The sequence below is a fragment of the Lactuca sativa genome, chromosome 3 (assembly GCF_002870075.4).
Source record: "Lactuca sativa cultivar Salinas chromosome 3, Lsat_Salinas_v11, whole genome shotgun sequence".
NCBI lineage: Eukaryota > Viridiplantae > Streptophyta > Magnoliopsida > Asterales > Asteraceae > Lactuca > Lactuca sativa.
In genome coordinates this window covers 83,717,292-83,727,642 of record NC_056625.2, presented here as the reverse complement: position 1 = coordinate 83,727,642, position 10,351 = coordinate 83,717,292, and the positions used below count along the sequence as shown (strand labels likewise).

The 10,351-nt window shown below is 33.9% G+C and overlaps 1 protein-coding gene across 1 annotated transcript; it reads left to right on the top strand.

The window, feature by feature from the left end:
- Nucleotides 1-1,722: 1,722 nt before the first annotated feature.
- On the top strand, nucleotides 1,723-5,617 carry LOC111920306 (probable leucine-rich repeat receptor-like protein kinase At1g35710). The gene is made up of 2 exons (XM_023915884.3): nucleotides 1,723-5,101; nucleotides 5,261-5,617. Exons 1-2 carry the CDS (start codon nucleotides 1,744-1,746, stop codon nucleotides 5,539-5,541), a joined length of 3,639 nt encoding a protein of 1,212 aa, XP_023771652.3. The 5' UTR covers nucleotides 1,723-1,743; the 3' UTR covers nucleotides 5,542-5,617.
- The last annotated feature ends 4,734 nt before the right edge of the window (nucleotides 5,618-10,351 follow it).

Below are 10,351 nucleotides of genomic sequence, written 5' to 3'. Positions count from 1 at the left end.
CAATTGATTCGAATAATGTAGACCTATAAAATTATATATAACATCTATTGGTACACACAATGCATCCAAAAATCACAAAACCTAATGTGAATTCTAAGTACCCAAAAATAGGGGTGATATTGTATTTGTACACCTATGTGGATCAATCATTGAATATAAACTAGAAAAAAGTAAATCCTTATAAGTTTAAAAATAAAGTTGCTTTTCACCTTTTCTTTAATTATCTTAATAATGTTGGCATGTGACATTATTTTAGATGTTCATGATAGAAAATTCACCTTTTCTTTAATTATCTTGATAAAGTTTCTAAATCTTCTTTTCCCTTTGTTCATACGTTAAAAGAATGCAACAGGAACATTCATTTTTTATAATATCTTAAAGTAGACAGCACAATTGACGCTTCTCTTAAAGTAACTCATCCGATAAAAAACATTGATTTATGAAGTAAAGCACACTTCATTTCGTCTCTGTATAACTGTATATGTTCCCTCTTGTCTTCACATAACAATTAATTTATGCCATTTATTAAAAGATTGAAAGTTTAATTAATTGATCAAGATCTTTTCATGGTAATTAATTTTTCGAGGCTTAAGTTTATAAAGTTAGATTCTGCTATTTGTTTTTTTAATTAGCATAAATTACAAAAATAGTCCCTGTGGTTATGTATATTTTTCTTGAATCAAGTCCAGAGTTTTCAATTTGGACACAGACCCTCTATAATGTTTGTTTTTGTCACGAGAATGATCCCTGACATGAAATTAATAAATTACCCTTCTGGCCCACCACCCAACCACCCTTCACCCCTTTTCCTTCTCCTCCAACCAAGACCGCCTCGGGTGACCCTGGTCTTCTCTGGGCTAGCTTCACAGAACAAAGATGGAGGTTTATGAAGATAAAGATATAGCGATAGTTGTTCACTTGTTGTTGTCCGGTTTAGCTGGTCATAATACTGCATTGGCTCTTCACTGGTATTCAACTTCTACAATCTCTTTTGCATGCTTCACTCACTTGTACCCTGCAACTTATCCATTCACTGTTATTTGGATAATCAATAAATATATATACAAACTATATAGAATTTATATACTAACATTCACCTCCACGGAAGGTCAGGCGTCATAACCTTACAAGTGAAGCAATGAGACATTGAATAAGATTTGACCTTCAAATGTTAACCTTGTTTTCTTTTTCTTTCATCAAGATTTATTCATTGTAAGTTTTCCAGATGTAAGTTTTCTGTAAATTCAAGTTAAATTCAGAATTTTTTTTTTAAATTATTTTGGTATGTAATTTGAAACAATAGTAATCGAAATCAGTTTGATTTCAGAACCAACTATACAAAGTTTCACATATAATCACCTTGATAGGTACATTTGCGTAACGATTGAACCATTCAATTAGAATTAAATGAAATACAGATATAAATATGTACCAAATGGATTGAAATAATATTACACTTATAATTCAATGATTCACATAGGATACAACTGTCTTCTTGCTAACACCATAGCTAATTTCTTTATTAACCTTCGGTTATTTCCAAAATTCCATGAGAAATACCATTTGTGGAAAAATGTGACAATGACTTGTCAGTACAGGACACTCTGTGGAAAAATATGGCATTGCCTAATTTATTTATTTATTATTTTGATGAGCGAAAATAAAATAAAAAAAAAATAAAACAGAAAAGGCTAGCTCAATTATAAATTAGGACATGCAAATCATCCTTTTTCAAAAACCAACATGGTAAAGCAAATAATGTCTTCTTCAAACTTCTTATTTTTCTCTCTAGCTCTACTAATCATCACACTCTCCCCCATACCAAATTTTGCTTCTGCTACTTTGGACGAAGCCAATGCTCTTCTTAAATGGAAAGAAAGCCTTGAAATCCCAAACAACTCCTTGCTCTCTTCATGGCTTCCCCTCTCTATGAATTCAAGTGCATCGTTTACATGCCGTTCTTGGTTTGGAGTAGTTTGCAATGCTGATGGGAGCATTCAGAGGCTAAACCTCAGTTCATGTGGCTTACACGGTACACTCCACCAATTTCCATTCTCTTTGCTACACAATCTTACACATTTTGATCTCGGTACGAACAACTTCTTTGGCACCATTCCACCAGAAATCCGACTCTTGTCCAAACTTGTCTACCTTCACTTTTCTGAGAATAAGTTTTTTGGAATAATCCCATCATCATTGGGTAGTTTAACATCCTTGAAAGTCCTTTCTTTGCACGACAATCAACTCTATGGTCCCATTCCTTTTGAACTTGGGGATTTGAAGGCTCTCAATACACTTTCCATAAGCTACAATCAACTTAGTGGTTCTATTCCTTTATCTCTAGCAAACCTGAGTAACCTAGAGGTTCTGTACCTAGCTGAGAATAAATTATCTGGTCTCATTCCTACACAACTTGGGAATTTGAAGGCTCTTACTAAACTTGGTTTGAATGACAATCAGCTTAGTGGTTCTATTCCTTCATCACTAGCAAACCTCAGCAACCTACAACATATGCATCTTTTTAGGAATAAATTATCTGGTCCCATTCCTTTTGAACTTGGGAATTTGAAGGCTCTCAGTATACTTGATCTGAGTGACAATCAACTTAGTGGTTCTATTCCTTCATCACTAGCAAACCTCAGCAACCTACAACATATGTATCTTTTTAAGAATAAATTATCTGGTCCCATTCCTTTTGAACTTGGGAATTTGAAGTCTATAATTATACTTTCCATAAGCTACAATCAACTTAGTGGTTATATTCCTTTATCTCTAGCAAACCTGAGTAACCTAGATGTTCTGTACCTAGCTGAGAATAAATTATCTGGTCTCATTCCTACACAACTTGGGAATTTAAAGGCTCTTACTAAACTTGGTCTGAATGACAATCAGCTTAGTGGTTCTATTCCTTCATCACTAGCAAACCTCAGCAACCTACAACATATGCATCTTTTTAGGAATAAATTATCTGGTCCCATTCCTTTTGAACTTGGGAATTTGAAGTCTATAAGTATACTTTCCATAAGCTACAATAAACTTAGTGGTTCTATTCCTTTATCTCTAGCAAACCTGAGTAACCTAGATGTTCTGTACCTAGCTGAGAATAAATTATCTGGTCTCATTCCTACACAACTTGGGAATTTGAAGGCTCTTACTAAACTTGGTCTGAATGACAATCAGCTTAGTGGTTCTATTCCTTCATCACTAGCAAACCTCAGCAACCTACAGCATATGCATCTTTTTAGGAATAAATTATCTGGTCCCATTCCTTTTGAACTTGGGAATTTGAAGGCTCTCAATATACTTGATCTGAGTGACAATCAACTTAGTGGTTCTATTCCTTCATCACTAGCAAACCTCAGCAACCTACAGAGTCTGTACCTTGGTGTAAATAAATTATATGGTTCGATTCCACAAGGATTAAGAAATCTAGACTTGCTTGATCTGTCGAATAATAATTTTTCTGGCAAATTGCCTGAAGATTTGTGCTATGGTGGAAAGCTTCAAAGGTTCACAGCAGATAGTAATCAACTCACTGGACCTATCTCAAGAGGTTTACAGAATTGTCTTAGCTTAATAAGAGCTCGTTTTGATCAAAATCAATTCATTGGAGATATATCTGACAGCTTTGGCATCTATCCACACTTAAAATACCTTGATATCAGTCACAATAATTTTCATGGGGAGCTTTCTCAAAACTGGAGTAAATGCAAGAATTTGACAGCCTTAGTGATGGCCTATAACAATATCAGTGGTAGCATACCACCAGAGTTTGGAAATTCAACTCAACTACAAAGGCTTGATCTTTCTTCAAACCATTTGGTAGGTGAAATCCCAAAGGAGTTTGGGAAGATGAAAAGTATGCTGAATTTGTCCTTGGCTAATAACCAACTTTTAGGTATTATACCTCCACAACTCGGATCTTTAAAACTCCTCGAAATACTCGACCTATCCACAAACAGATTAAATGGGTCAATACCAAGAAGTATTAGTCGATGGGAACATATCCACTACTTGAATCTTAGTAATAACAAACTCACTAAGAAAATTCCCTCTGAAATTGGTAAATTAGTTCAACTTACTGAACTTGATTTATCTCAGAATTTGCTGGCAGAAGAGATACCATCAGAAGTTCAAAGTTTGAAAAATCTGCAAAAGTTGAATCTTTCTCACAATAAACTATCTGGTTCTATTCCAAACGCTTTTACAAGTTTGCCTAGTGGGATTGACATCGACCTGTCCAACAATGAGCTCACAGGTCCAGTTCCCCTTTGCTCCAACTTTGTAAATGCATCCTTACACGGTAATTCAGGTTTGTGTGGAAATTTTACAGGACTAAAGTTTTGTGCAAGTCCAATCTTGCAGAAGAAAAATGATCCCTTACATCATCAACTCATCCTGGTAATTATGCTCCCTCTTATTGGGGTAATTTTACTTGGTTTGTTCATGTGTGGCCTCATTGCTTATCGAAAACAAAGGAGACATTATCCACAGAAACCATTGGACAAAGAAGGTGGTGATTATTTCTCCATAACAAGTTTTGATGGAGGAGTAGTGTATGATGAAATCTTGAAAGCAACGAACAATTTTGATGAAGCATACTCGATTGGGACCGGAGGATATGGGACTGTGTACAAAGCCAAGCTACAGCCTAACAATGTTTTAGCTGTTAAGAAACTTCATTCATCATCCGAGAATGTTGATCATAATGGATTCCTTAATGAGATACAAGCATTAACGAATACAAGGCATCGAAACATAGTGAAACTCTATGGATATTGTTCGCATGCCCGCCACTCATTTTTGATTTATGAATATCTTGAAAAGGGAAGCCTTGGATCAATCTTAAGGAGCGATGTCTTAGCAAAAGAATTGGATTGGTTGAAAAGGGTCAATATTGTAAAGGCTGTTGCTAATGGTTTAGCTTATATGCATCACGACTGCTCACCTCCTATAATTCATAGAGACATTTCCATTTCCAACATCCTTCTTGATTCCGATTATGAGGCACATATTTCTGATTTTGGTACATCCAAGCTTTTAAAGCTAGACTCATCCAACTGGACCACAATCGTAGGTACCTACGGCTATATCGCGCCAGGTAAAGTAATTTTGTGATTCTGGTTCTACATCTTCTTAAATTTCATGACATATATAAATATGTATACGTACATATATGCATTTATGTTAGAATCTTGTGAGGTTAATATAGTTTGTTTTTTTTTTTTTTGGTTTTTATTTTATGTTTCTTTGGATATAGAGCTTGCTTATACGATGGTGGCAACCGAGAAATGTGATGTGTATAGCTTTGGGATTGTTGTACTAGAAGTGATCATGGGAAAGCATCCCGGTGAACTACCAACATTGCCTGCTGATTATCTGGTGTTGGCAAATGTTGGAGATAGTCGGATTCCACTTCCTTCACCACAAGTTGAGAAACAAGTAAATTTAGTACTGAATCTCTCAAGAGCATGTTTAAACTCCAATCCACACGAAAGGCCAACAATGCGCCATGTTTCAAATCTGTTGACGAAGGCCTGATATTAGCCTACTTTCAATGTTCTTTTCTTTTGTCATGTTCCCTATATGCATCCTGATAATATGTTTTTTGTTTGAATGCCTTTTTGTTATGAAACTTCTCGTATGTTTTCTTAAATCAGTATATAGTAGATACAAAAATAAGTTAGTGAAGATTGATATCCTTTTACAAGCTTCACTTCTGGAAAATCTAGTAGTAGTTTAGGACAAATCTGTTGTTGAATACTCTTCAGGTGAAATTTAACAAGTTTTCCCATCACTTGGATTTCCAATAAATGTACAAAGTAGTGAAAATAACATTGGTAAAATAAATACATCAATAAATTATTTTCTACCGTTTACCTGAAATAGATGAAAACTCAAATACAAACACCAATAGAACTTTGAAAAATCTCAAAGTATGTGGAATTAGTTACCCTGACTTAATTTCAAAAAAACAAATTAAAGGTAAATTTAAAATACTTGAAAAGTGTTCTCTTTCTTATATTTACTTTGGCCATAAACTCCAGGTTCAATTTAACAATTATTTTTTTCATCCATCTTCTAGTCTCCTACATTGGCATAATACTTTAACCTTCCACCGAACTACATACCATAAAACTCAAATTCAAGAGGGTTGCCAAAGATTGTAGGCCGGTCATAATACTTTTTTTTTGATGCCATATACCCCCTACGCTACCAAACTCCTTCATATACGAAAACAAGGATTGAATGTCAAAGCAACTTTTAACAGCCTGGAACATTTACACACCAACTTACTAATTAGTTTAACTAGAAGTTACATGGTTTTCATAAATAAAATGTCTTTGTTCATTTCATTTGAACATCATATGACATAACCAAGGTCCAAGGTTGTAAAGTTCGCTTGATGGTATTCATTGGACCAACAAGGGTCTAGAGACTGTTGGATCACAGGCCCTCAAGTGGTCTCTCAAATAAAACACACTCACAAGTATATATGTATACAGAAAACAAATATGGAGAGATGGAAGTATTTTGGACCCAAAGCTGCTGTACACTAACTTCACATATTCAGAAAACAAAGGCTATATATATAGCCTGTAGTACATATCCAATGGAAACAAACTAAAACAGTCTACAACCTAGCTAACGACTCCTTAAGACTAGGATGCTTTAAAGACCAAGTATACCCACGTGCACTTCTAATGAACTAGTCAAACACCATTTATTTAAACTAAATAAATCAAACAAATACTAACCATTAACCCATACCCATATCCATATCCTGAATCAAGATTACCCAACATTCACCCCCTAATCTTGATTATCCAAACCTCTTCCACAGTTCCTCCTTGCTCATGGATAGCTTCTGCATTTTCTGCCATCTCTTGCTAAGTTTTTTGAGTTCCAAAAAACATGTCTTGATCTCGTTCCTGCGTATTTTCTTCTTGCTTGCTTTCTTTCTTGCTCTCTCAATCTTCTTTTGCTGAGAACCCATCTTGCTTTCTTGTCTGCTACTTGCTACAGACTTGTTTTTCTTGCTTCATGCTTGCTAACATTTCTCTTGCTATCCAAATCGTTCTTGCTACTTGCTTTAAGAACACAAGGTTCTTATCTCTTGATCTTGCTAAACTTACTATTTTCTTGCTTGATTCGAACTTTCTTGTTTGGTCACTTCGAATCTTATTACTTGCTATTCAAACCACTTAGGTTTGATCTTGCTATCTTGCTTTAAGCTTGCTCTATCTTGCTTAGATTTCTTGCTGTACCTTGCTTCAATTTTCCTTCCTTCTCGATCAAAAGTGATCGCTTGCTGCTTCTTTCTTCTTTCTTGTCTGCTAACATGTCACACAGTTGTGTTGTTTTTTTTTTCTTCTTCTTCTTTCTTCTGATCACAAAGACCTAGCACCACCGAGTCCTTTTTCTTGCTTCACTCTCTACAATGAGTCTATCTCTCGGCAATGGAGGTGATCGGCTCCAACAATGATCGACCTCTTCTCTCCTGTCTCTCTTCTTTCTACTTTCTTCATTCTTCTTTCTTCTTGTCTTTCTTTCTTTCTTCTGATTTCTGCCAATCAAACCTTCTTTCTCTTGCCGACCTGCTACTGCTTCTGCTGCTCTTGTTGCCCTGCAGCCAAAGCCTCCTCCCTCCGAAAGTCGACTCTCAAACTAGCTCTCTTCAACCTGCTCTGATACCAAATGTTGGATCACAGGCCCTCAAGTGGTCTCTCAAATAAAACACACTCACAAGTATATATGTATACAGAAAACAAATATGGAGAGATGGAAGTATTTTGGACCCAAAGCTGCTGTACACTAACTTCACATATTCAGAAAACAAAGGCTATATATATAGCCTGTAGTACATATCCAATGGAAACAAACTAAAACAGTCTACAACCTAGCTAACGACTCCTTAAGACTAGGATGCTTTAAAGACCAAGTATACCCACGTGCACTTCTAATGAACTAGTCAAACACCATTTATTTAAACTAAATAAATCAAACAAATACTAACCATTAACCCATACCCATATCCATATCCTGAATCAAGATTACCCAACAGAGACTAATGGTACTAGGTGGAGATTAATCAGGGACCAAATAAGTAAATAACCATAAAAAGTCATTATCAGGGAGAGAATGAGAGATGGATGCGAGAGGGAAGAGAAAAGATAAAAGCTTATCCAGAGAGACTGTGATAGAGAGACAAATAGCAGGAGGAGAGAAGAACAAATAGAGTAATAAAATTCACATTAGGTATTATATTCTGATTACTTTTGACTTTTACTGTTCACTTATTTTAAATTTTTTGATATATTTGACTTTTTGACAGATTTTGCCTGATTTTAACCGACTTTGATCTTGACCAAAATAGGATGTGACTGCCATCTTCTATCCAACATATGTAACTCCAACAAAATAAGTATAATACTGACCAAAATCTAACAAGGGATGAGGCACTGAAGATATGATGTCACCAGTAGTAAGGTGTAATTTTAGGAAAAAGAAAATCGCAGCACTTTCTAAACAACATAGAAGACAAGGAGAATGGAGATGGAATCGATCATGCCTAATCCTGTATCTATTGGTATTGCAATTCACACAAAAACATATACTTGTAAGTTGATTGGAGCAAAACAGTAACTTGCCTTTGTCATGATGTCCTTACTGTATTTTTGGAGTACAGTAGCTCTTTTTCAGGTTCTATATTCATTTGACTTTTAATTTTGTCTCACATATTATATTCTTTAAATTAAGAGAATCGAAATGTGTCCCTCAAAAACACATACTTAAAAATTTTGATTTGTCAAATATCTATGAAATGTGTAAATCAATTTATTTGGCTTTGTTTATATAACTTTGAACTTTTCAATATTTCTTTCGTATTGGTCCTTGTTCATTTTGTGAGTATTGCAAGTTGGGCGTATCGAGAAAATGTGGAAGTCAATAGGTTATGCTTGTTTATAATTTGAAAATAAGAGTTAACTGTAGCTTGCTAAATTAGGGTTAATTTTGTTCAATTGCTAATTTCATTTAGGTTGTGTTTGTTTTTTTGGTAAAAAGTCTTTTTGACCTCTTATGTGTGCGGGAACAAATTTGAGGAAAAGACTATTTAGTTTTGAGAAGACAAAAGACATGAATATGTTTTTTTGACCACTTTTGTTTATTCGAGGAAAACACTTTTTGTTTTTTCTGGTTTGTGAGGAAATGCTAAATTAGTGTTTTAAATTTGTTTACACACAATTGGCTAAGGACCTACGCTTCAGAAAATGGGGTAAGTTGCTACAAAAAAATACCTACAAAATTTTTCTGTAGGAAAACACCTACGGAATAGCCACAAACTGCCTACAAAATAAAGTTGCCCTAATTTAGTGACAGATTTCGTACCGAATAGCTACAGAAAATAGTTTTGTAGTTATTCTGTAGGTAATTTGCTACAGAATACCTACGGAAATGAGGAAAACAGATTTATTTAAAATTTTGTAGGTACTCTGTAGGTAATTTACTACAGAATACCTACGAAATAAAAAAAGGAGGGACATTTTTAAATTATGTAGGTAATCTGTAGTAAACATTTTTATTTCCCTCCTTATTTTGTAGGTTATTACTAACATCTTTCATTTTAATTTCTATTATTATTATATTGATAACTATAATTTATATTTATTGTTACATTTATAATTATTGTTTTATTTTTACTGTTAAAATTATTATGTTTTATTTTTACTGTTAAAATTATTATGTTTTATTTTATTAATTTATTGTTATTATTATTATTATTATTATTATTATATGTACTTGAAACGGTTCATGAATTTTGATGATCAATACAATTGTATGTATGTTTATATGATGTATAACTTGTTGAAAACAAAATAATCAACGTATAATATTGTTGTAAAAAATGTGAAGAGAAAAAAACAATATTTGACCATCAAAAAAATAGAAAAAATGAAAACCATCGTAGGTAATGTGTAGGTAGATACCTACGGATTACCTACAAACATTTAACCCTTGAAAAATAGAAAAATACAAAAACTATCGTAGGTAATTTGAAAGTAAATGCTTACGGATTACCTACGGATAAGCTTTATCTATAGGTAATCCGTAGGTATTTACCTACAGATTACGTACGGTACATTTGGTATTTTCTATTTTTCAAGGGTCAAATGTTGTTTTTTTGTTTCGTATTTTCACAACATCATTATACTTCGATTACTTGGTTTTGACTAAGTTATACATAATATAAATGTACATACAACCATGTGCATCATTAGAACCCATTACTCATTCAAAGTTTTATCCTTTTTATTTGTATAAATGCATTTTATTTTCAAAAGAAAACAAT